This window comes from Stigmatopora nigra, chromosome 2, assembly GCF_051989575.1.
Source record: "Stigmatopora nigra isolate UIUO_SnigA chromosome 2, RoL_Snig_1.1, whole genome shotgun sequence".
Classification (NCBI taxonomy): domain Eukaryota; kingdom Metazoa; phylum Chordata; class Actinopteri; order Syngnathiformes; family Syngnathidae; genus Stigmatopora; species Stigmatopora nigra.
The window spans coordinates 8,758,743-8,783,878 of record NC_135509.1 but is presented as its reverse complement, the minus strand read 5'-3'; the positions used below and the strand labels follow the sequence as shown (position 1 = coordinate 8,783,878).

Here is a 25,136-nt window from a genome sequence, read left to right as displayed (position 1 = left end):
GCATTGAAACCCTTTTCCACTACTGTTTTGTCTGCCTTAGCGGCATGTTAATGCCTTGAAAGCTTCCCCAGCAAGCAAATTTTCAGTCACACACACACACTCACTTACAGGAAATAGAATAAGCTCTGAACTCTCCTATTCAATACATCCGGTGCAGCTTTCCTGTTTGTTATTGAGTCATCTGTTTTTGTCTGAAAAACAGAATGTCGGCAAGCTAAAGAAGGATTATTTTAGGGATAACTTGCAACTGAGCACTACTACATTTGGTGTCAATGGTTCAACTCATTAATTGCCAGTTTTTGCCATCAAAAGTTACTGACTGGCCATTTTAGCTGCTTTCCAGAGTGAAACCACAATTTAAGATGTTATAGCTGTCATAAAAACATACTTTTTCTTCATGATTCTTTTAAAAAAAATGGTTGCAAAAAATTTAGATCCCTATTTCTAAAATATCTGAATTTCTATTCCTTTTCCTACACCAAAAACAAATTGGCTTATTTTCCTCTACATACAAAAAAGAGGGGGGAAAAATTGTCTCAGGACGGACTAATTCCCACCGGACACAGTTTTTGTTGGAGGAAGTATCCGTAGAAACCAAAAGAGAGGAAGAGCAAATAGTCAGTCAAGTATAGCAGCTCCACTAATAACTGACTCATACTGTCATTGCTTGCAAGCCACTGATTCAGTTTAGCAAATGCTTCACTCGCAGCTAATTTGGAGTGACTTTCCTACACTTCCAATTTAAACTATTTCAAATGTTGCTTTACAAGCTGCTGACTGACTGTGCTGTCTAATCGCCGGCGCTTTTCTTCACTCTTTGTGGTTCGAAAATCCTGTTGTTATATCGGGAAGTAAATGTAACATAACTCACCGCAGACCACACACGCGGTACCTTAAGCTTGCATTAGCCAGACGGCTCTTGTCATGAGATCTGGGGCATATCGTATGATTTCATTTTGGGGTGTACCCACCCACTGGATGGACTGCAAAGACGCATCCATACGGTTCCCATTAGTTTTTCCAGATATGTCATCTTTCCAAAATGGCACGCTCCCATGCAAACAACAGGAAAGAGTGAATGGCGATGGCGGGACCCCACCCACCCCCGCGTAAACGTCCAGCTGGAGAGAAGAATAAGCAAAGCCAGGCTATTTTAAAAGCTATTCTTCTCCAAGTCAAAGGCCTTTGCTCTCTATCAAATCTGACCTTTACTATAAGAAATACTCAGGATATGAACGCCCAATTGTTGAAGAGTATCTGCTGGGTCGGCGTCTGCGCAGTAATGTCTCGGATTTGTAGTAAAAGTGATGGGATCTGATCAATCATGCTCGGGGGTTTTAAATTGTATTAACTCACTAGATGTCGTCGTGATCGGACGTTTGGTCGCTGGTCTTTTGGTCGCCGGTCTTTTGGTCGCCGGTCTTTTGGTCGCCGGTCTTTTGGTCGCCGGTCTTTTGGTCGCCGGTCTTTTGGTCACCGGTCTTTTGATCGCCGGTAAAATGTACTTGGATATTAAACAGTACTTAGATATTAAACAGTACTTAGATATTAAACAGTATTAAGATATTAAACTCTCATGAATATAATTTTGAGAGCTTGTTTCAACAGTAAACTCTGTTACCATTTGACCGGCGACCAAATGTCTGAGCACCAATGTCATTGATGGCAATAGACATACAATTCATTTTGACTGGGAAGGATGGCAACGTAGTAAAGCTGTTGGCTAGCTATGTTCAAATTATTGGTAAAAAGACATTTGAATTTTTCCTCAATTAGTACATTTCCGAGGTATCGGCTCAAATTTATCGCCAGATCTACAAAATTCGTTACAATAAGATGCACTCGAGAAATCCCTCCATCTACTATCGTTGCCTGCTCCTCCTGGTTCTAATGAATTGGACGTCTATCCCTTTTGAGGACGGCCGACGTGCTATTCGCTCATGCCAGGACAACTCTGTCTTTTCCACTGGTTCCCGCTAACGAGAACCAGATTCAGACAGCGCTGTGCTCCGATCAAACAAAGCAAGGGCACTTCAATTGTGGAAAGGAAGGAGGGAAGGAATAAGTGGGGTGAGGGGGAGTGGGGGGCCACTGAAAAGCTTCATCACTCCTCCCCAACTGCAAGGCAGGAAGCACAGTCCCTGTGGGATGGAGGAGGGGTCCGGAGCCCTAGAAAGCCCCCCCTTCCCTCCCCACACTGTGCAGTTACAGAAGAGGAGGAAACTTTACACACTTTCCCTTAAAAAACACGCCTCCAGATGGCCAAGTAAGTTACGGTGGATGTAAGGCAGGGTGTATTATCGCAGGGCAATCCAACAGTGTTCTTTTTTTGTTTTTTACACGGGGAAATTTTGCAGCGACTCACCGCCACGACGTCTTTTGTCTTTTGAAACTTCAGGTGTTCCAATGGCGTCAGCTGGAGAACCTCTACTTCCGAGAGAAGAAGTTCTCCGTGGAAGTTCACGACCCCAGAAGGTAATGTAGATGGTGGATTGATCAGTGGAATGTTGTGGCGGCTTTAAATTTTGAAGCAGGAGAGACGTTTGTCTCATAGAGAACACGGATTAGATTGTTATTGTCGAAAAATGGGATTATTTTTGGTATATATTTGGTGTATTGGAAGATTTTTATTCCCTGTGGCAGAGAAACGCAAAATTCTAAACAGTATTTATAATGTTAAAGTCTTTTGTAAGTTTTTTGACTGACATTCCAACACCTCATGTTACATATATATATTTCAAATATTCTTCTAATAGTATATATTACTGCATACTCACTGGTAAAGCAATTCCCATTTCCAGATCATATCTAAAAAAGCGACTCACAAGTGAAAAATGTCGACAGTATAGCAGGGAAAAATGGGTTCATAACTTTTGACAGCAGACCCCGTGAAGGACTCGACATCTGTGTGAGCGGGTTGCTTTGTTGCCAAAGTGACCGGCCCTGTATTTATTTAACATGGCTCCATATGTGTGCTCTTGTGGGGGGGAGGGAAAACAGTCAGGGAAAGGCTGAAATGGAGAGCATTGGTTGGTTGGTCTTCTATTTTTTGTATATATATTTTTTTTTTTTGAGAGAGAGGAGCTGTCATTAGAGTGAGCCGGCCGGCCGTGAGTATGTGTTTAAAGAAGGATGAGCAAACAGGCTGGCGTCGTGGGTGGCTAATACGTGTCTCCTTTTTTCACAAGCGCCGGAAAAGTGACGCGCTAGTTAACACTCATACAATATTCCTACGCTGCCATACCGTTATGCTTTTTTATTCACAGATTTATTGGCTTGTGACCCATTTTTGCTATTTTTGTCATGTTTAAAGCTTGAAAACCTGACTAAAATCAGGAGTTTTTCCAAGACAGACCTTCGAAATTTGTCCTCAAGTAATTATAATATACCGTAACACAACCGTATTTTTATTCGAGTATAATGCACTAATTTTCGACCAAAAAACTGAAGCAAAGTTCGGGTGCGCGTTATACACGAATCCTGGTGAAACACTGCCCTCTGCTAGTGAAAAAGTCCCCTCCACAGCCGTTGTGTATAAAAAGAGACGTAAAACCTGTATTTGACAGCCAGATGGCGATAATCTACCTTCCTTTTTACAAAAGCCAGCCCTCTCCAAATAGCTTTTGACAAGTTTACAGGGTAATATGTAGTGATAAAAACGTTTAAAAGGTTTAAAAAGTTGCTTCAGGGAAACGAGTCCGTATGTGTATTAAAAGGCCTCGTTTCCACTCTCGCAGTAGAGCGTCGGTGACACGCCGGACCTTCGGCCACGGCGGCATCGCCGTACACACTTGGTACGCCTGTCCGGCCCTCATCAAGTCCATCTGGGCCATGGCCATAAGCCAGCACCAGTTCTACCTGGACCGCAAGCAGAGCAAGGTCAGTCCGAGAAGTCTTGCTCGAGACGAGACCCTTGCCGTGACGCCCCGCTGGTCTCTTGTCTAGTCGAAGATCCACGCGGCACGCAGCTTGAGCGAGATCGCCATCGACCTCACCGAAACGGGAACGCTGAAGACATCCAAGCTAGCCAACATGGGCAGCAAGGGCAAGATTATCAGCGGGAGCAGTGGGAGCCTGCTATCCTCAGGTTAGCTTTATTTTATATATCCTTAATATGTTATAGAGCAGATCATGTGATCGGACATTGTGATTTTCAGAAGATCGGAATTGTGTTTAAAAGAAGAAAAACAGTTGTTTTTTAAAGTTGTTTCACAGTATTAACTCAATGTGATCACTCTACATTAGCCTTTACAGGCTAAACATTTTTCCACCTTAATATTTTTACGAGATCGGATCAGATAGAAAATCTAATGACTCGGACTCAGCTCGCATGGAAAATGATAACTTCAGGTCATCCCTAATATATAGTGTTGATGTATATATTGGGGGATAAAAGTGATAGATTGATGGGCCAGTGCATTCTTATGCGGTGGCATCTGCGCAGGGCGTTGCTTGAGTCACGGATGGATCCAAACAGCTGTCTTCTGAGAGGCGCCCCAGAATATGCGCGGTATCTTATTCATCTCTGGGCATTTTTTTTTTTTTTTACAAGCGGTTCTCTCACTGAGCAGAGTGAATTAAGTTACATTTTTCGAAATTACAATACAAATGTACCGTATTTTCACGACTATAAGGCGCACCGCATTATACGGCGCACCCTCAATGAATGACATTTTTTTCCATATATAAGGCGCACTGTCTATTTTAGAGAAAATTTAAGACTTTTAAGTACGCCTTATAGTCGTGAAAATACGGTAATTGCTATTGACTTCCAGGTATAAAGCACTCACTACACAGTCACCTCTAGAGCCAGCCATTGTTGATGTTTTGGATTTTTTTGTATAAAATCTTGCAGTGGGGGAGGAGCTATATGATGGAAGATTTTGTAAACTAAAATGGCATCTGCATATTTAACAGTATTGTTTCAGTTCAGCCGTTTGTGTTTTTTTAATATCCGACAGTGGTGGTTTTTCCTTTTTGGTTTTCAGTTTTTTTCCATATATAAGGCGCACTGGATTATAAGGCGAATAATAAGGCGAATAATAAGAAAATTTAAGACTTTTAAGTGCCCCTTATAGTCGTGAAAATCCGGTATTCATTATTTAGCCCTTTTATCTAATTTTTTATTCAAATGAGTTAAAAATTAGGGTTAATAATGTTCCAGGGTCCAAAGTTAGCAATGCTTGGTCGCTATGTCTACGACAGACACCGACTTCTTTTTTAAAAGCCAGTCGACCATTCACCATTTCACATTTTGTCCTGAGAAGCTAGTGTTGGGTGAATTAAAGCCATGTGTTTTCTTTCTGCCACAGCTTTCTCAGCGGGTGAGTTTTTTTAAATCCTTTTGTGTCGCTAAGAAGCGGGTAACACTGTGTGTTTGTGTTAAACCCAAAACCGTGTTACAAAGCAGAGTGGCACCGTCTCAGCCTTCCCTGGAGATTGTGCGTCACTAACTTTTTCCTGCGCACTGACCCCCTTTTTCCTGGAAACAAACAACTTCCTTATCCAAATGTTCTACTCATTCCCTGTAAACATCCTGCCAGCCTCGTGCAGGTGCATGGACCATCCATGTCTCCTTCTTTGTCCTGGACGGTCCAAAACCTGTAACGGAAAACGTCAGTGTAACAAAACGTGAACGCTTGCTTTTTGTTGTTGTTATTTTTGCAGGCTCTCAGGAATCCGATAGTTCGCAAACAGCCAAAAAGGACATGCTAGCCGCGCTGAGGGCCCGCCAGGAAGCTCTGGAGGAAACGCTGAAGCTGAGGCTTGAGGAGCTCAAGAACATCTGCATCAGAGAGGCCGTAAGACCAACATTTTACATATCAACCTCTTTACCTAATGTGACTACAGTGGAACTCCTACTTACAAAATGAATCGGTTTCAGAAGTGTTTTCGTAACTTGGATTTTTCGTAAACAGTAAAAAAATATATTCTACATTGAGTTTGCATTATTTGTTCCAAAGTAGTAGTACTAAAATAGTCAAGATATGATTGCCTGTAGTATCACAAGAAAATAAAATGCTTGCCATATTTTGCAAAATTATAGGCCATCTGAATCTACTATAAAGTGTTAGATTAGATTTAGATTAGTTTATATTAGATTAGATTAGATTAGTTTATATTAGATTAGATTGGATTATATTAGTTTATATTAGATTAGATTAGTTTATATTAGGTTAGATTGGATTAGATTAAACTGGATTGGATTAAATTGGATTAAATTGGATTAGATTGGATTAGATTGGATTAGATTGGATTAGATTGGATTAGATTGGATTAGATTTAATTAGGTTTGATTAGATTGGATTAGATTAGAATAGGACTTTATTTCATCCCGTATTCGGGAAATTTCTTGGTTGCAGTAGCAAGACAGACACAAGACATTGTAGACCTAGTTAAAAAAAAAGTTTTTTTTTTACATCTTTGTGAATTTTCAGGAGCTGACGGGAAAACTTCCCAAGGAATATCCTCTAGATCCCGGCGAGGAGGCTCCCACAGTGCGGCGAAAGATCGGCACAGCCTACAAACTGGACGAGCGCAAGATTCTCCCAAAGGGAGACGTGAGTGCTTTTTGATTTGGAATTCCTAACACGCCCAAAAGCCAAAAACATCAACCGTTTGCTACACCTGTCTTTGTTAATAAAAAAAAAAGTTTTAAGATACAGTCCTGCTAAAAATAGTGGCTGCACAGGAAAAGCTTGCGGTCATACGACTGCCAGAGAAAAGTATGTGCCTGGTTTATTGTTTTTAACAGCAGAGATTGTTGGATTTGTCAAGTTTCCAATTCCATTTTTTTTTAAGAATCACAAAGTTTCCTCTGGTTGCCATTCAGACACAAACCTGTTGTAGCACAGTTTGTGTCCCATAGGCCCTTTACAGTCAAAATTGATTGGACATCTAGTCCCGTACTGAAAAATAAGCATTTGCAGCTAAATCTTAATGGGGTTTGTGTCTATGAAATTTTCAAAAACTTAAATAACCAATTATTAAATACAAAAAAGGTCATTTTTTTTTACATTTCTTATCTTAAATCCATTCCTGTCTGTATAATACTTGTACCCTAGTTGCCAACCCCCCATTGCAGTACCTTTTGATATTAAATCCAAGTACTTGGAGGGTGGACTGAGTTGTTTGCCTTAGTGATCCCCACTTGACAAATCCCAGCAGAAGTAAGGCGAAAGACGGCTTGTTACTGTTTTGATTGGAACGCCCAGTGTTTCTTTAAAGAGGATTCAGCGGTGAGAAAATGTGCAGCAACCAAAATAAATGATTTCTGCGTCGTGCTTTCTCTGGCAATCTACACCGAGAGGAGAATGACGGCGTCTGCAAGCTATTCCTGTTGTTGTTTCTGGACGGGGAACGCGTAACACTTATTCGGTGTACCGTGTCGTTTCAGGAAGAGGAAGTGGAGCGACTAGAGCGGGAGTTTGCCATTCAGTCGCAGATAACGGAAGCAGCGCGACGCCTGGCCAGCGACCCACACGTCAACAGCAAGAAGCTAAAAAAGCAGAGGAAGACGTCGTATCTCAACGCACTGAAGAAGCTGCAGGAGATCGAGAACTCCATCAACGAATATCGGATTCGCTCCGGAAAGAACCCCACTCAGAGGGCATCGCTTATAATCGAAGGTAACAGCGGCAACTGGGATAATCATATTTCTGACTTTTCTGATAGTCGAAGGAAAATTCATCCAAATCTGTTAAAAAAAGACAATTAGAGGCCAGAACTAAAAGTTTTTTCTTCATTGTTCTGACAAACTGCAAAAAATATGGCAGAGTAGGATATTTTTTTTAAAATGATAAGATAAGGTAAAAAATGACAAGCTGCCTTAAAGCAGACTTCCTAAGCGGCCAAAATCGAAGCCATGGTTTTGACCTTTGTGACCTTTGACCCCCCAAATGTAATTGCCACTTTGTTTTTTATATGAGAAACACATCTTGCAATTTAACCAAGATGAGAGTATACATTGATGGCAAATTTCCAATTCCAGAAGCCAATATTGGCTCCGAGGAAAGTTCCCTCTCCGACGCTCTGGTCCTGGACGACGACGACTCCCAGGTGACGGGAACCCCCAACTACTCGCCAATGGCGTCGCCCCACAAGGGCCTCCCCCCGCGCCCTCCCTCTCACAGTCGTCCCCCGCCGCCACAGTCCCTGGACGGGTTGCGGCACCTACATTTCGGCCGCGCCGATTACGATAAATCACCCATCAAGCCCAAAATGTGGAGCGAATCTTCACTGGACGAGCCCTACGAAAAAGTCAAGAAGCGCTCGTCTCACTCCAGGTGAGACACCCTCTGAACGTAAACTCTCCCTTTGTGGAGCTATTTTCCCCCCATATATTTTACTCCTCTAAATGAAAATGATATTTTAATTTTATATACAACAAAATGCACTTCAAGTACAGTCCAACCAAAACATTTGGGGGTAGGGGGTATAGGGCAGGCTGCCTGGCGACTCATCATCGCTCTGAAAACAGTGTAAAATGAAAAGACAAAGTAAAAAAAATGATTCTTTTGACTTCAGTCACAGGAGATTCCTGAGCTCCGGAAGCACAGAAGCTGGAGGTAGCAATTCTTTGCAGAGCAGCCCCGTCAGGAGCCTCCCTCAATGGAACTCTCAATCCAGCATGCCGTCCACGCCGGACCTGAGGACACGCACGCCGCACTACGTACATTCCACCAGGTTTGTCCTCAAATGCTTCAAACCTCCCTTAAAGTCCCACTTCATGGGGTGCTTTAGTTCTTTTCTCTGGAAAATCAAGTATGACATCACCTATTTATGGCGTCTTCTCGCACTACTTCCTCTTTTCTTCTATGTCCCTGAGTGTGAAATCAGTGTGCGGCCATTGTTTAAAAAAAAGTTTGATTTTACCATACCAACAGGTCGGTGGACATCAGCCCCAGCCGTCTGCACAGCCTGGCTCAGCACTTTAGGAACCGCAGCTCCAGCCTGGAGTCCCAAGGCAAGCTCCCGACGTCAGAGCCGGGCACGCTGGGGAGCCCGGACTTTTACCTGGGCCCGGTGCGGAGCTCAAACGGCTCCGATCCGCTGGACGACTGCTCCTCCTGCACTAGCCAGAGCAGCTCGGAGCACTTCTACCCGGCTGGCGGGCTCCTGGCGCCCGGCAGCAACCCTAACTACTCCACCCTCGGGGAGGATTCGCCCTCCAAAGCCAGGCAGAGGCAGCGGCAGAGGCACAGGTACACCCCAAAAAAAATAATAATAAAGGTAACATAGTAAGCATAATCAACCGGAAGCGGTCCATCCGTTTTTTTTTTTTTTTTTTGACTATTTTCATCGTATGCTTTTTTTGATGGAAAAACCGTGTAGAATTACGTAGACAAATATTTTTGTAACTATTTTTTGTAAATCTGCAATACTAAAAATATATTTTTTGTACTCCCATGATTGAGTAAGATTCCAAATTCTAAAAAGAACCCATCAACCACTAAAAATGAACCAATTGAAAGAACCATTCATGAATTTTACGACGCAGACGGGGCACAGACACAGAATTGTTCCTTTCAAATGAACAACCATCCAATAAAATGCTTTGTGAATATTTTGCAGGTCCGCCGGCCACCTGGGCTCGTCCAACTCGGGCTCCATGCCCAACCTGGCGGCTAAAAACGGCTCGCTCGGAGGTTCGGGCGGAGGCGGCGTGGGTGGCGGGCATCACGGCGTCTACCTTCACAGCCAGAGCCAGCCATCCTCCCAGTACCGGATCAAAGAGTACCCACTCTACGTGGAGGGCAGCCCCAACCCGGTGGTGGTCCGCAGTCTGGAGAGCGACCAGGAGGGCCACTACAGCGTCAAGGCCCAGTTCAAGACCTCCAGCTCCTACACGGCAGGGGGACTCTGCAAGGAGGCCTGGGGAGGCGAAGAGGGCAGCGGGCGACTCACGCCGTCACGCTCGCAGATCGTACGGACTCCGTCCTTGGGACGCGAGGGCGCCAACGGCGGGAGGGCGGCGGTATCGGAGGAGCTGCGCTGCTGGTATCAAAGGTCGTCCGGGAGCCTCAAGGAGAGGAGTCACTCCCACTCGGGGTCCGAGACGGGCTCGCTCCGAGGTGGCCGTGTGGGAACGCTCGCCAAGTGCTCGCCAGGTAATAGCGCCAGATCCAGGGAGTTAATTGTTCAAGCTGACATTTGTTATGATTATTTATTCAACAGTGCATTGAGAAGTCATTTTTTATTTTTAAAATCCAAATGATTTGAAGCGGGATGAACTTGGACGCCGTGAGACGTCCAATCTGAACGACCATTCGATTCAAAGTGATTTGGACGTCTCACAGCGACAACAACAAATAATCTCTTCAATAATATATCTATTATGTTAAAGAGAAATGGAGATTCAAGTAGTGTTTGAGTTGTTACATAACAAATGTTGTTTTTTCTGGCCCCTCAGCCTCGTCCCCTCATAGCCAGAGGAGCATGACGCCATCCGGCGAGCCGTCGACCACGCCCCCATGCAGCCCACAGCACATCCTCAACTGGCAAAGCGGGTAAGACACCGACCTTAAACAGTCAAATCAAGCCTTTAAAAAGCCTAAAATCTTATAAAAAAAATCTATTTGAATTCTTTTTATTGACATGAAAAGAATATGATATGGCTCCTCCACGTGCCAGTCTGCAAATAAATTCATCAAGCGTGCAAGAAAATTCCAGGGCTTGAATTTCCCTTCAAATCTTTCCTACATTTAAATTGCCGGTTTTCAATTTGGCACGTTAAAAGCTGCAGAGCGAGCGGCATTCACTCTTCGAGGCTTGGCTGCTGGCTAACTTTCCTCCTGTGCCGGCGTGGCTTTCTCTCTCCTCCACTAACACACCATCCTTCCTTCCTTTCTTCCTTCCGTGTCTCTCTGTGTGTCTGCCTTCTCCTGCTATAGAGGCACAGCAGACAGCTCTCCCACCGAGGACGTCTGTCAGTCTCCTCTGCGACCCGGCTCTGGCGTCTAGAGGTACAGCTAGCCGCCGAGAGACCACCTCCTTGCCAGATGCTAGCTAGCATAGCTCTCTCTTTCTGTCTCCTTCTTGAATCGTGCACTAAAATCTCCCATGCTTTATTATGGCTGACTGACACATGGCCAACAATTGCAAAGCCCGACCGCTTTGCAAAAGGAAAATACCACCGATGCAAATGACAGACCTTTTTTATTTTTAGCATGCAATCAATTGATTTATTGAAGATGACAACACTTGAAATTCAGTCAATGTTCTTCTGGCAGGTCGTTCAGCGACAGCTGCTTCCTCGGCGGCCCTTCCTGTTCCGACCTGGCGGACGTGCAGTGGCGCAGACGCGACAAGGCCAAACCCGGAACCCTGGTCTGAGACTTTCCCAAACGTCCCCCCCCTGCCGGATCCCTGTGTGGCGCTAAACTACCCCCCTAATCCCCTCGTCCTAATTAGGGGTGCGATTGGACGCCAAACCAGAGCGACAAAGCACAGTCCTGTTTCAGATTTGCCGATTCCTGCTGGTTTTGAGCCACCGGTCTTAAGAAGCCTGCCTGTTGGGTGTTCCGTTGGTCTTTTATACAGCCCCCATGCATATTTATTATCAAACAAGCAGATATTTCTTCAGATACAAAAATCAATGAATGAAAAAATCTCTTGCTTCGAGCTGGACAGACGAGTAAAGGAAGCAAAACTGTCTGGATTACGGTAATAGCAAACGTCAGTTTTGTTTGGACTTGGTCACATCCGTGTGGCTTTTGGAACGGCACCCTGGCAAACTAGCAACACTTCCAAAAAGCACAATCTCACCCAAAGAGAAGCCATAAATCGCCATTTTTAAACTCATTTCTTGGCATTGATGGACATCTATCACCGTCAATGGCACTGATTTTTCCTGACAGGAATTGTTGATTACTCACCCCAAAAAAAAAAAAAAATGATATAAACCCCAATGGAAAATTCCGCACCACAGGCCCCGCCCACTCCCAGCCACAATGTAGTTTTGATGACGTCAAAACCTTGTTTTTAAAATACTCAACAGGCTTTTATGGTATTTTTACTTCTCACTCGGTTTTTTTTTATGGTTTTTCCCGGTGCTCCACAATTAGCGTCGCCCTCATAGACATTTTATTTTAACACAACTAGAGCATGTAACTGTTAACAAGATGATTTAATGTGCTGTAGGAAAACAAATGTGGAGTTGATAATAAGTAATAATGATAACTGAATTCCACAGTTAATTTATTCTTTTCTATTCAAAATTTGTATAGTAACTTTACATTTTGCAAAAAGAGTGGTGTCAGAAAAAGTGGGGAGAGATTTTTTCAGAGACGCCAGTTCAGGAGATGAACACAAATAAATTATTGATGAATGTTTGCAAGGCTTTTGTTCTATTTTTTATTTTTTGCAAAGAGATTTAACTTAATCCTAAACAAATGTAACAAATATTTTGTCTTTATATAGGAATTTATGCATTATGAGAGTGACTTTGGCACGCCAAAGACAGCCTGTGTTGAATATTTTTTTTAAATTCAATCTTTTCTCATCAATTGAAAAGATAGTAAATCAAAAAAATGATGCAGTGAGATTCGGAGGAAAAGTTTTATAGGATATTTTATTCGTACATTTTCAAAAATTATGCCAATTTCCGAGTGAAATTTAACAGATTTTAAGTCATTGATTTAATACTGATAATTTGCATTTCATAAAATTACTTCAAAAGTAAGACATGATCATTGTTGCATCTTAAATTTAATTTATTTAATTATGGTTAACAAACAATAGACACATGAACCAGCTAGTCAATAAAAAAAACATTTTAATTTTTAACATATTGTAGTCCTGCTTTCCTCCGGATGTCCGTTTTATTGCCCCGCCCCCTATTTATGTTGAACTCGTTTGGCTGTCACTCATTTTTAGTGGGAGGGGCGAACGAACCTCGTTCAAATGGATGAACAAGGTGTGCCAGGATTCATTGATGGCTAAATAGCTGCCATCGGCTTGGATGTCTAGTGCCATCGATGGAACCCTGTGACTAAAAAGGGAAAATTGACGTTTGGGAATGAATGAAAGCAAATGCATGGCGCAAGCATTCATTTTTTAGTCAATCAAGCGACGTCGTTGCCATACAGGCGGACAAGGCCAGCTTCTCCTGGCACGGTCCATGGCGTCCTAAGTGGGCGACAGGTTATCTAGCTTCAACGACCGTGCGAGAGTTTTAGCCCCCGGATCTCGTCGTATACCAGTAAGTAACATCCCTCTTATGTTACATATTCAAACACTTGGGTAAAATACTAAAATATAACTAATACGATCTCATAGAATATGTATGATTGAAACGCCCTATACGGCGCGTAGTGATGACGTAATGAGCTATTGCTAGCTAACCAAAAACACGTAAACATTTTAATAAGTAATGTACCCGATGGGAGTACAAACTATTGAACCCGCCCTAGAAAATATGGATTACACTATATTTTAAAAAATAACGGTGACAAAATCACTTCATGATGCATCGTCATTTATGTCGTGAAATAAATCTCGCGTTTATTTATTTTGGATCCATTGGGGTGCATTTTTATATCATCAACAGGTGAGACGACCACCTGTCTCAGAACCTCTTAAGATCTCCTATGTTGGATCCCTCAAACTTAGTCAACATGGAGGAGGGAGAAAAGGGCAACAGTCACCCTAAAACGCCAGGGTCACTTGCAGAAGAAGAAAAGTTTAGAAAGAACAGGCAATTTGTCTCATGTGTAGCGTGCAACGGCACTGGATTCCTTATGCAACACCACGCACAGCCACTAGAGAGAGACAAAGACGGACAAAGTCCATCAAAACAATTTCCACAGCAAGGTCAGAAAGGGGACAAAAAATACCCCCACAACGAAAGATGTGCAGGTAAGAATACTTAATTTGTACCTTCCTACTACTAACTATTTTGTTTATTAATCTGAAAGATCATGTATCGGTGAATTGCTTAAAGGAGCCATTTCAAACAACATTATGCCGAGTTCTGACCATTTCATAATGTTACTTTTCTTTTGCTGCTATTCTGATAGTCCTATTTCTTTTTGTTTGTACTTTTGTTAAATTGACCTTGAGGAAGGTTACAACAAATAAAGTCAAGTAAATGAGAATACATAGTTAGATAAAATTCAAGGTGGGGCATTGTGAGGTGTGGGCTATCTACTCAACCTGGGGACATTGCATCAATCTTGATGCCCTCGCACGATTCCATTGACAAAAAAAAAACACAGCCATCCTGAATGCAGGCATTACTGTTTGTTCCACCTGTTCAGGTTGTATGGTGCCATTTGAGAGTGTGACAAGTCACACGTTTGCATCCGTCCTACGTTCCTGTCGTCAGAAATGTGACATGCACAAAGCCCTTGTCGAGGCCACGGACCGCTTTATGGCATCCCACCGCCACGCTCTGCTAGAATTGACCCACTTGGAGCCCAGCGGTCAATCGGCCTTCAATCGGTCATCCCCCACACGGCATAGAATTCCTTGTTTGGATCTCAAAAGTAAATACTTTTACTATACGTGTAAAAAAATTAAGTCAGAGTGCCTTAATATTGGCTAATATTAGCTCGAAATGAGAAAATCAATTTTTAGAAACTTAATTAAAGGGCAAAGTAAAACTGTTTTTTTTTCTCACCCCACCAGATGTTATCCTGACTCCCACTGCCAAAGGAACACAACAGAAGCTGACAAAGGATTTATACAAGGCACAATGTCACAACATGTAAGTCTTTAATTTTATTTAAAATACATAATCAGTTAAATATTCATTTCATCTGGCAGATAAGAACTTGACTCGAGTAAGGAAAAAAAGTAGCAGATTTGGCAATGCATTGACATACGCAAAACAGTCTTTAACCGTTTAAACATTTAAAACCACAACATGCTAACTGAATGCTACATGTTTTGCCAGTCTCTACATAAACTGTTACTACTTTGTAGTTTCTGTCCTACACTGACTGCAGTTTAAATGTAAAGGTCCCGATATACCTGTAGTAACATGTTTGTTGCACTTGTACTTCATTGGCTTTAATTTAAAAATAAAAAGCAAATGGAACACATTTGCAAGTGTGGTGTGTTAGTATGGCATGTTCACATCAGGTGAAAAAGATTTCTCGTACAAGGCGCATGGCATCATCGCCACCTTGGTCTTCTGCTTTCTCCTCCCCCTCGGCATCCTCGTCGTACGCTACTGTCGCCATCTCGGCAACATTCAAATCTGTTTTGGAGATGTTGATATTTTCGCATGGCTTCTCTAAAGTCACAGGATTCCCCGTCTGGTTTGGTGAGGTAGTTCTTTTTCCAACAGTGCTCTCCATCTTGGATTGAACCTGTAGTGCATATCAATCAGGAAACAAATTTATCCATTTAATTTGCTTCTAAGATAGGTGCTTTAGTACTCGTGGAGTACATGTAGTTACGTTTGTTATGACTGTAATTGGCTGGCCACCAATTCAGAATCATAATATCTCTAACTCTAGGAAGTGGCGTCACCTGCTGGTCGGCTTCGGTACCAAGATACGCAGCAGCCGCTTCAAGCAGTTCTTTTTCGTTCATGCAGTAGAAAACCGATCTAAAGAATCCACGTTAACAATTAATCTTAGAGTTTTGATGAATTCCAACGTGAAATTAGATTAATTGACGAACCGCGCTGTTTTCTTTTGCTTCTTGGTCGTCTTCAGGGTCGGTTTTCCCTTCGCCTTGTCTTTTTTGGACATCCAAGTCGGCAAAATGCGGCGTCGCTCCGACATATTGTTTTCCAAACCCGTTGTTTATATGAGACCATTTATTCTTTCTTGGTTTAGCGCTTTGCTTGGTGTTTTTCAGTAAGACCTGGTGCGTTTTACGGCATTGGTATATGTCGCATTTGAAATACGTCATATCCCTTACGCCCAGCATGTTATGTGTCACTTATGGGACAAATGTTTTCTATACTTTGAAATAGGCTCCAATTCAGTTAATATCGAATAGATACCTCTTGTCAAAATAATTTAACTATCATTTAAAAAAAATGTTTTTATTTCCGTTGCAATACTGTTGTCAAGTTGCAGCTAAATCAGTAAACTTTAACTATCTCTCCATATATTTTTTTATTATATATTTTTATATATTTATATTTTATATATTTATATTTTTATATATTTATATATATTATATTTATATATTGTCGAAATTGCATAATTTTACACACAGGGGCCACAGAAAATGATGTGGGCTGAATCAAGACCCCGCGCAATATAAAGTCAGTTCCATTTGAGGTTGGATTTAATCTGGTGTTTCAATCACTGTAGTAACTGTATACTGTGTAATTAAAACTACAAAGTCTGTATATCTTACAAACATGCAAGGCCTGCTCTTTCTGTCACTTGGACATTTATTTACATCATTAAATGTGCTAAAATTTAAGAGCTCTGTAAGAAAATTGGCAGCTTAACAGACAGTTGAATAACTTAATATAAATAAAATAGGAGTTCAATGAGTGCCATGAAAGGGGTTGAAAAAAACATAATTTAATAATCAGTCATGCATGTCACTTTTTTAAACAAGATAAAAAACCCAAAAGATGATTTTGACATGAAAGTGACAAAGTGTGAGTTAAATGACATTTTCCCCCTTTCATTCATGTTTGACCCACAAATTGGATAGGCTTTTTCTTCTGAAAAAAAACTGAAATCGTCTTAGTCCAGCCTGATCTGTGAAAATGGCAGCAAGCCTGGAGAAGGATGAGAGAACTCTTTGGCTTCTCATTTTTTAGAACATTTACATTTCATTAAAATTACTCACCCTTTCAACGTGTGCCTAGGACTGAAAAGCTAAAAAAAAATATTAGCCAAATGGGCATTCCCTGGAATAACAATGAAATGAGAAAAAAAACATGCACACGCTGATTGCAAAATTTGTTTTTCAGCACCTTTTTAAAGAACTAAAACATGTGTATAATTGCATTTTTTTATTACAAAGTTGAAGTAGGCGATAGTACCCAGTGAATGTTTCCAACCTTTTTACTTGTTCCCACTTTAATTTAGTCCAATATGCAAAGCTGCTCTTTGCAATCAAAGCATAAGCACTTGTCACGAGGGGCTTTGGCGGCGTAATTAAAGGCCGACTGAGTGAAAGCTTTGGGGCCCAAAGACGGATAGAAGTTTGGATCTTTAAAGACAGTACCCAATGTGTGCAAAGAAATACAAGTTTAAAAAAATTACAAGTTACAAAACAGGTTAGGTTACAAATAGAGGCCCCAACCAATGAATTTTGTTAGTAGAGGCCCCAACCAATGAAATTTGTAAGTAGAGCCCCCACAAAACAAGTTCTGGAACCAAGGAATTTTGTAAGTAGAGGCCCCAACCAATGAATGTTGTAAGTAGAGGCCCCAATCAATGAATTTTGTAGGTAGAGGCCCGACAAAACAAGTTCTGGAACCAAGGAATTATGTAAAGAGAGGCCCCAACCAATGCATTTTATAAGTAGAGGCCCCAACCAATGAATTTTGTAAGTAGAGGCCCCACAAAACAAGTTCTGGAACTAAGGAATTTTGTAAGTAGAGGCCCCAACCAATGCATTTTATTAGTAGAGGCCCCAACCAATGACGTTTGTAAGTAGAGGCCCCACAAAACAAGTTCTGGAACCAAGAATTTTTGTAAGTAGAGGCCCCATTCAACAAGTTCTGCAACTACTGAATGTTGTAAGTAGAGGCCCCACTGTAACTCATTTTCAACAACACTTTAAAGACACCACGTGATTGATCACCCTGCCCTCAGCATAGGACTCAGAGCCTTAAGAATAATCATCAATTTGTTGAAAATATGATGAGTGTTGCGTGAACCGAGTTGAACCGGACATGTTGCCGCTCTAAAGGTCAAAGAAAAGAGTCAGTGTCACACAATCTCGACACTCGCGGCTTCTTCAAGCAGACTAATCTCGCCGCTGGTCGTCTCGGGCTTAACTCCCCTTTTTGATTAAGTGTCTCCGCCATTGGCCATCTGTGCCTAAAACGCTGGTGATTGGCCATATGGCGCTCAGGCGACTGATTCAGGAAGCCCTTTCTTCCTTCGTATAAAACTTTTGCTGTTCATGTCTTGGTTAAGTTCTTGCCTGCGAGAACTGAAAGTCCAGGGGGAAAAAAAGTCTTAAAATAAGAAGTTAGAATAGTGATGCACATTTGAAGCCAAGCTAAAATGATGTAATCATAACGTGGTTATTGGTGAGACAGATTAAGTCTAAAGCTAAGCTCTATTTCATGTCTAAATCAACGCGGGAATGTTTGTGTTCATCTTTGGAGACTTAAGCTGATGCTTATGTAAAAAAACGTGAGGATTAATGCAAAAAAAATATGGAGTAAACATTCAGCAAAGAAGTCTTTAAACTTAAATTCTACACTAAAACGGAAAACGAATATGAATGCTAATAATTTTTGTTGTGCCATGTTTCTTTTTCCCCACCGATAAATGTTAATACTCTGTTTTTAATAATAATCACTACAAAATTCCTGTACTTTAGTGTTGTCTTAATTCATCAGCGTCTGCTTTCGAGGTACCCGATTGCGTCACACCCAGCCAGCGGGCGTGACAGTGTTGTTGGTTGCCGTGGCGACGGCTCTTGTCTCCTTGTGAGAATTCATTTTATAAAAGTTCTTTGTCTGTACCGTATTTTCTGGACTATAAGTAGCACGTAGTTTGACTGTAAAGTTGTTATTTTTTTAGGAAACCGCTATGTTAACTGATGCCTATTTAGCCTGTTGTTCTCCATGTTATCATTGTTACTTTAATGCAGGGGTGTCAGACTCGGGTTGGTTCGCGGGCCTTTTTAACGTCAACTTGATTTCACGTGGGCCGGACCATTTTAGATATATTATTTATATTTTTCTTTTTGTAAATGGATTAAAAGAACTGGATAGAAATCCCTGGAGATTCAGTTTTTTTTTTATAGATCTAAAACAATGTTTATTTTAGCTTTTTTAAAATATATTTGTAGACTTTACTATTTAATTTATTTTATTTTTAACTATTTTTGAACTAAAAACACCAAAAAATGTATTACAAAATTACAATGATTAATTTAAAAGTGGGAAAATCAGGAAATTTAATATACAGCTATACTCTTCATTTCAATTAAATTTTTAAAACAGAAAGTCGGCACTCATGATTTACTTTCCCGGGCCACACAAAATGGTGCGGTGGGCCAGATTTGGCCCCCGGGCCCCACTTTGACACGTGCTTTAATGTATGTTTGTTGTTGCTTTTGAAAAATCCAGTCATTGCACATGTGCAAGTGATCTCCCTCCCCCTCCCATTTTAAACCCCTCTTGTGGGATCTTCTTCCTCCTCCTCCTCCTCCTCCTTCTAACTGATGTGCTGACTCGTTATCTCGACAGTCTGCAGGCATCGTGGATTATTAGAAGAAATCGTCTTTTTTTTCATGTTTCAACAACGTCGATATAAGCATGGCAGTTCCTTCTCCGGTTGTAAAGTAGAAACTGAATGACAGGATGAACACGGGTGAGTAAAATGTTCTTTTTTGGGGGGATAAAATTCGTGATTTGACTATTAGTTCCCTGGTAAACTTATATGCATAAAGTCATTGTTTGCTGAGATGTTAACTGGTGAAGGGTAAACCTGCTCAATTTAAAAGAATTGCATTGATAGAAGAAATTTGGGGGCTGTCAAACTAAATCTTTTTTTTCTTTTTCTATAAGCATTTTTCTCACAGAAAATTTGGATTATTAAATGTACTACTTTTCAATCATTTCAGCGTACATATAGAGACTTTAACAAAAAAAAAAATAGACCAAAAGCTGTTATGCCCGTTTTGGGCAATTTCTTCTTTTTTATCCATTATATATATTTTTTTATGAATGAATACATTTTATATATGAATAAAATTGATTGAGCATAAAAAAAAATAAAAAACAGACGCCAATTAGAAGAAAAACAAATGTTGGAATGTGATTGTAGCTCGCAGATGGCGCTAGTTTTGTGTTTATTTTTTCCTCCAGCAACAAGTGGACGTCCACCAATCCTTTTAAGCACTGTCTGTCTTTCCTTTTATTCTCTTGTTGTCCTCGTATGCTGTCTCCGCCCGACCGTCTGTCCTTTGCAGTCTGGATACTTCTCCTTTTCATTGAGGAGGGATTTGCTCGCGCTCAAAAGACACCAGGTAGGAGAAAAATGCCCATTTTCAGAATAAACCCGTCCCTGGTACATGTACTGGCTTTTTTTTCCTTACTGAGTCTTCTTTTCACCACAATGTCCCCAAACATGCTGCCAATTTCCCACCTTAAAGACATGGTTTTGTTGCACAGATGGCGGCGCCACATCCAGAGGACTGAATCCATCTGCCAAACCTTCTCGTTCTCGTCATTGCGGAAACTGGATCCGAAATGCAGAAGGCGGCAGCTTCAGCTCCCCCGACTACCCCGACACTTACCCGCCCAATAAGGAGTGCCTGTATGTACTGGAAGGTAAAAATAGTACATTTTCACTGAATTTTCTTTCTTTAATCACTGGAGGTGACGTAAAAAGAACAGAGTACAGTACAGTAATCCCTCGAATATCACAGCTTCACTACATCCGGGTTTTTTTTTAATTAAATTTTTTTTAAAAACTTCATGTGAAAATCATGCTCAAACTCGGAAGCGGAAGCCACTCCCCTGTTCTCTGCTTGCTACTAAAACTCAGCACTCAAGTTAATTTTTTAAAAACATTTAATTTTAAAGTGCTTAAAAATGTGAAAATCCATGCTGATACTCCCAAGCGGAAGCCACCAATTTATTAAGTTATTTTTTTCGATAGGTTCACCAATGAAAAGACAATCTTCTGGGTTGGTGGTTTTTCGTTTATCACGTCCATGTCTGGTCTACATTAACCGCGATAATCGAGGGATTACTGTAAAAACATGTTTAGCGCTGTTTTTATATTTATTTTGACTTTTAAATCCATCTATATGCTATTACTTGTTTGCCAATGGTAGACACTGTCCGATAAACTTTTCCTTTACATTTGTCGGATCCAAGTGGTCCATCTGCCAAATGGCCAGATATTATTTTAGTGTGCCCCTTCCCACCCCTCAGCACTCCCCCGCCAAAGGATCGAGCTGTTATTCGACAAGTCTTTCTACATCGAGGCGTCCTTCGAGTGCCGCTTCGACCACATCGAGGTGCGCGACGGGCCCTTCAGTTTCTCGCCGCTCATCAATCGCTTCTGCGGCGCCTCGTGTCCTGGCCTGGTCCTATCCAGCGGACGATTCATGTGGATCCGCTTCTACAGCGACGAAGAGCTGGAAGGAATCGGCTTCCGGGTTCGCTACAGCTTCACGCCAGGTAGCTCCTCCTCCACGAGACGCCGTGTCGGTTTTATACCATTTCTCAAAAGACTTGTGCGCTGCCGCCTTTCCGTCCAAAGACCCGGAGTTCCACCTGCACGTGGGAGGACTCTTAAACCCCATACCAGGTAGCCTCTTCTCAACTTCTTCTCCTCGGGCGAAAACACCACTCTGAGACTCAGAACTTCTCCAGACTGCCAGTTCGAGCTGTCCGGGGCCGATGGCCTGATCCGATCCAGCCAAGTGGAGGAAGAGTACAACGTCAAAGCCGACCAGGCCGTGGACTGCATCTGGACCGTACGCGCCCCCAAGGACAACAAGGTCCCCGTTCAGATTGTTAATGTAATGAAAGAATGTTCAAAGTGGATGTGCGATGGATCATGAACCCAAGTTTGTCCATTTTTTTCATTCCGCGGTGTAGATTTACCTAAGGTTCTTGGAGTACCAGATGGAGAACTCCAATGAGTGCAAGAAGAACTTTGTGGCCGTTTATGATGGGAGCAATGCCATCGAGGATCTGAAGGTCGTTGACGGGCTCAATTGGATGAGTCCAATTAATTTGCCTGAAGCGGATGTGGGAAATCCCGAAAATAACCGCTTGGATTTTTTTTGCAGGCCAAGTTTTGCAGCACGGTGGCCAACGACATCATGCTGGATACGGGCGTGGGCGTGATCAGGATGTGGGCGGACGAGAGCAGCCGCCTGAGTCGCTTTCGGATGTTGTTCACCTCCTTCGCTGACCGTGAGATCAGTCACATTTTAGATCTTTATCGTCTTTCAATTGGGTTTGTTACCTGCAGTTTTCTTTTTTTTTAATGAAGTTAACATTTCAACTTCCCTGATGTCCTTTGTGTTTTTTTTTTCTATTTAGGCTAGTTATTTTTGAGCAAATCACAGGGTTGTTTTACTTTGAAAAGATTTTCACTTGTCTCGTTGTACTATTTGTAACGCATTTCTGTATTTTTTTGCAGCTCCGTGCGTTGGCCGCACATTTTTCTGTCACAGCAACATGTGCATCAACAATTCTCTGGTGTGCAACGGTATTCAAAACTGTGTTTTCCCCTGGGACGAAGGCAACTGCAAAGGTAATGCCTTATTCTCTTTATGGTATTTTTTTACTTTCCGGTTTCCCCCCAGAACCCAGTTACCCTAACCCTAACCGGCTTCTAGGCTAGGAACCCAGAACCCTTTTGTATTTAAACACCCTAACCCTAACAGCTTCTAGGCTTCTAGGCTTCTAGGCTTCCAGGCTTCCAGGAACCCAGAACCCTTTTGTATTTAAACACCCTAACCCTAACTCTAATCCCCGGGCCAAAAGGTTTGCTCACTCCTGATCTACAGGAAGGAAGTGAAGCATCTCTAGAAAACATTTTTTCAGTGGTATGTTTTTTGTGCTGTAGAGAAGAAGCAGAAAGGAATCTTCCAGCACATGACCAGGACTCATAGCACCGTGATCTGCGTATCTACCGCTGTGGTTCTGCTCCTCTTGGTCATCTCTATCTTAGTGCAGATCAAGCAGCCACGCAAGAAGGTAATGACCCGAGTCGCTTTTCTCTTGCCGTTCAAAAAGTGATGCTTGTTGGCTCAGCAGGTGTTGGTACGCAAGAATCATTTGTTCCAGCGCGACAACTTTCGCTCGGTGCTTGAGCCCCCGCATTATGAACTACTGACTCTCAGAGAAAAGGTAAAGTAGACATGTCTATTTTTTTAAATGTCTTTGCGTTTTACGGTATACCACAAATACTGTACATTGTTTGAAATGATTATTTTTCATATTCTGAATCCTGTGCCTAAGCAGATTTGGACTAAAATTTGTTTGCACTAAAAACAGAGAAAATCAATGTAAAAGAATATTAAAACGTTGTTTAAATGTGCATATATTAACCTTTGTACTATTATTGGATCTCGACATGGGTTAAGATTTTTTTGTTAAAAGGTATAACTCTTCAAAAAGACCATTTTTTACAATTGCCTTCCAGAAGCTGTCGGGAGAATTGGGAGGTCTATCCGAGGAGCTGGAGTCCTTGCACGCCCTGAGGAGGTCGTCGTCCTTCGGTTCCCGCTGCGTCCACGAGCATCACTGCGGCTCTCGGGCCTCACTCAACTCCATCAAAGGCGGGACGGATGTGCGCCGCAGCTCTTCGGAGGCCATTCCAGGCGAGCACCGCGGGGTCCCGCTTTCCCCACGCAAGAAAAGTTGGCCCAGCGTCAAAGCCGCCGTGGCTCTCTGCGAACACCAACTCTTGCCCGAGCGACAGTGCCGCGTCGTGGAGGATGATCCTGACACAATCCACGTCTCCGGTTACGATATTTACCTACACGAGCCGGCCAGCAGGAGAAGCCGCTATGCCATGGCTCAGCAAAGATCTTTATCTATGGACTTGTAATGGAATTATGAGTTAAGATGACAATTCATTTCATTTTGTTACTTATTACAACTGCGAAATCAGGGCTATCAAGGCTATATTCCACTTGCAGGTCAAACTCTGATTTAGATTCTATTTTTTTTCTTAATTGTGTGACAAGTCTAACGCTATATTTTTCATGTCCCACCTGAGTTAATTTATATATGGTTGAAAATCAGATTGTCTGCGACATCATCGAAATCGAATTTGGAAATGTTCATACTGGATCTGAGCTCATTCACTCAGGAAAAAAAGTGTACAAATCCTGTATGTAACAAATGAATGTCTAACGCTACAGAGTCCCCTGAAGGCAGAATAATAGATGTTAATGTAGTAGACATTAAGTAATCAAAATACATTCAAATAAAAATCTTTCTATGCATGGTCTTTATTTTTTTTTAAATGAAAAAATACTTGTTTGAAAAAAATAGCCTTACTCTACATGATCATTTTTTTTTTATTTAAAATAGCCTTACTATACTGTGTCGTTTTTTTAAGAAAACAGCCTTACTATACTATGTCATTTTTGGCGATAAAAAGCCTTACTATACTATGTCGTTTTTTAAGAAAAAAAGCCATACTATACTATGTCGTTTTTTAAGAAAAAAAGCCATACTATACTATGTCGTTTCTTAAGAAAAAAAGCCATACTATACTATGTCGTTTTTTAAGAAAAAAAGCCATACTATACTATGTCGTTTTTAAAGAAAAAAAGCCATACTATACTATGTCGTTTTTTAAGAAAAAAAGCCATACTATACTATGTCGTTTTTTAAGAAAAAAAGCCATACTATACTATGTCGTTTTTTAAGAAAAAAAGCCATACTATACTATGTCGTTTTTTAAGAAAAAAAGCCATACTATACTATGTCGTTTTTTAAGAAAAAAAGCCATACTATACTATGTCGTTTTTTAAGAAAAAAAGCCATACTATACTATGTCGTTTTTTAAGAAAAAAAGCCATACTATACTATGTCGTTTTTTAAGAAAAAAAGCCATACTATACTATGTCGTTTTTAAAAAAAAGCCATACTATACTATGTCGTTTTTTAAGAAGAAAAGCCATACTATACTATGTCGTTTTTTAAGAAAAAAAGCCATACTATACTATGTCGTTTCTTAAGAAAAAAAGCCATACTATACTATGTCGTTTCTTAAGAAAAAAAGCCATACTATACTATGTCGTTTTTTAAGAAAAAAAGCCATACTATACTATGTCGTTTTTTAAGAAAAAAAGCCATACTATACTATGTCGTTTTTAAAAAAAAGCCATACTATACTATGTCGTTTTTAAAAAAAAGCCATACTATACTATGTCGTTTTTTAAGAAAAAAAGCCATACTATACTATGTCGTTTTTTTAAGAAAAAAAGCCATACTATACTATGTCGTTTTTTTAAGAAAAAAAGCCATACTATACTATGTCGTTTTT

At 41.3% G+C, this 25,136-nt stretch overlaps 3 protein-coding genes and 1 long non-coding RNA gene across 17 annotated transcripts in view; 3 read left to right on the top strand and 1 right to left on the bottom strand.

Annotated features, from left to right (window-relative positions):
• Positions 1-12,332, top strand: part of frmd4a (FERM domain containing 4A) — a 78,964-nt gene extending 66,632 nt beyond the window's left edge. For 7 of the 10 annotated variants that reach the window (XM_077736275.1, XM_077736251.1, XM_077736259.1 and 4 more), the window contains 13 exons: positions 2,399-2,475; positions 3,738-3,879; positions 3,946-4,087; positions 5,313-5,324; positions 5,668-5,801; positions 6,438-6,560; positions 7,397-7,628; positions 7,991-8,285; positions 8,527-8,685; positions 8,886-9,203; positions 9,574-10,109; positions 10,412-10,508; positions 11,232-12,332. In XM_077736275.1, the coding sequence (XP_077592401.1) occupies positions 2,399-2,475; positions 3,738-3,879; positions 3,946-4,087; positions 5,313-5,324; positions 5,668-5,801; positions 6,438-6,560; positions 7,397-7,628; positions 7,991-8,285; positions 8,527-8,685; positions 8,886-9,203; positions 9,574-10,109; positions 10,412-10,508; positions 11,232-11,334 (2,370 nt within the window). In that variant the 3' untranslated portion in view covers positions 11,335-12,332. Of the gene's footprint in view, positions 1-2,398; positions 2,476-3,737; positions 3,880-3,945; positions 4,088-5,312; positions 5,325-5,667; positions 5,802-6,437; positions 6,561-7,396; positions 7,629-7,990; positions 8,286-8,526; positions 8,686-8,885; positions 9,204-9,573; positions 10,110-10,411; positions 10,509-10,892; positions 10,965-11,231 lie in introns of all 10 variants that reach the window. The other 3 variants (XM_077736231.1, XM_077736290.1, XM_077736214.1) reach the window with 3 other exon arrangements.
• Positions 12,333-12,856: 524 nt separating this feature from the next.
• Positions 12,857-15,044, top strand: LOC144181506 (uncharacterized). Its single transcript, XR_013324688.1, has 4 exons — positions 12,857-13,201; positions 13,550-13,857; positions 14,259-14,486; positions 14,629-15,044. It is a non-coding gene; the product is annotated as an uncharacterized LOC144181506 (long non-coding RNA).
• LOC144181498 (uncharacterized) lies at positions 14,699-15,870 on the bottom strand. Its single transcript, XM_077710041.1, has 3 exons — positions 15,631-15,870; positions 15,478-15,556; positions 14,699-15,314 (listed from the first exon to the last, which is right to left on the bottom strand). The coding sequence occupies exons 1-3, from the start codon at positions 15,732-15,734 to the stop codon at positions 15,081-15,083; spliced, it is 417 nt and encodes a 138-aa protein (XP_077566167.1). The 5' UTR covers positions 15,735-15,870; the 3' UTR covers positions 14,699-15,080.
• Positions 15,871-19,274: 3,404 nt separating this feature from the next.
• neto2b (neuropilin (NRP) and tolloid (TLL)-like 2b) lies at positions 19,275-24,088 on the top strand. Of its 5 annotated transcripts, none has more exons than XM_077712099.1 (12): positions 19,276-19,478; positions 20,080-20,136; positions 20,282-20,440; positions 21,050-21,298; positions 21,381-21,428; positions 21,494-21,642; positions 21,722-21,823; positions 21,916-22,042; positions 22,272-22,385; positions 22,701-22,831; positions 22,889-22,984; positions 23,280-24,088. In XM_077712099.1, the coding sequence occupies exons 1-12, from the start codon at positions 19,469-19,471 to the stop codon at positions 23,685-23,687; spliced, it is 1,650 nt and encodes a 549-aa protein (XP_077568225.1). In that variant the 5' UTR covers positions 19,276-19,468; the 3' UTR covers positions 23,688-24,088. The 5 variants fall into 5 exon arrangements, with proteins under 5 accessions (XP_077568229.1, XP_077568225.1, XP_077568226.1 ...); XM_077712100.1 differs by having other exon boundaries at positions 19,280-19,478; positions 22,892-22,984; XM_077712101.1 differs by having other exon boundaries at positions 19,282-19,478; positions 21,494-21,621.
• The last annotated feature ends 1,048 nt before the right edge of the window (positions 24,089-25,136 follow it).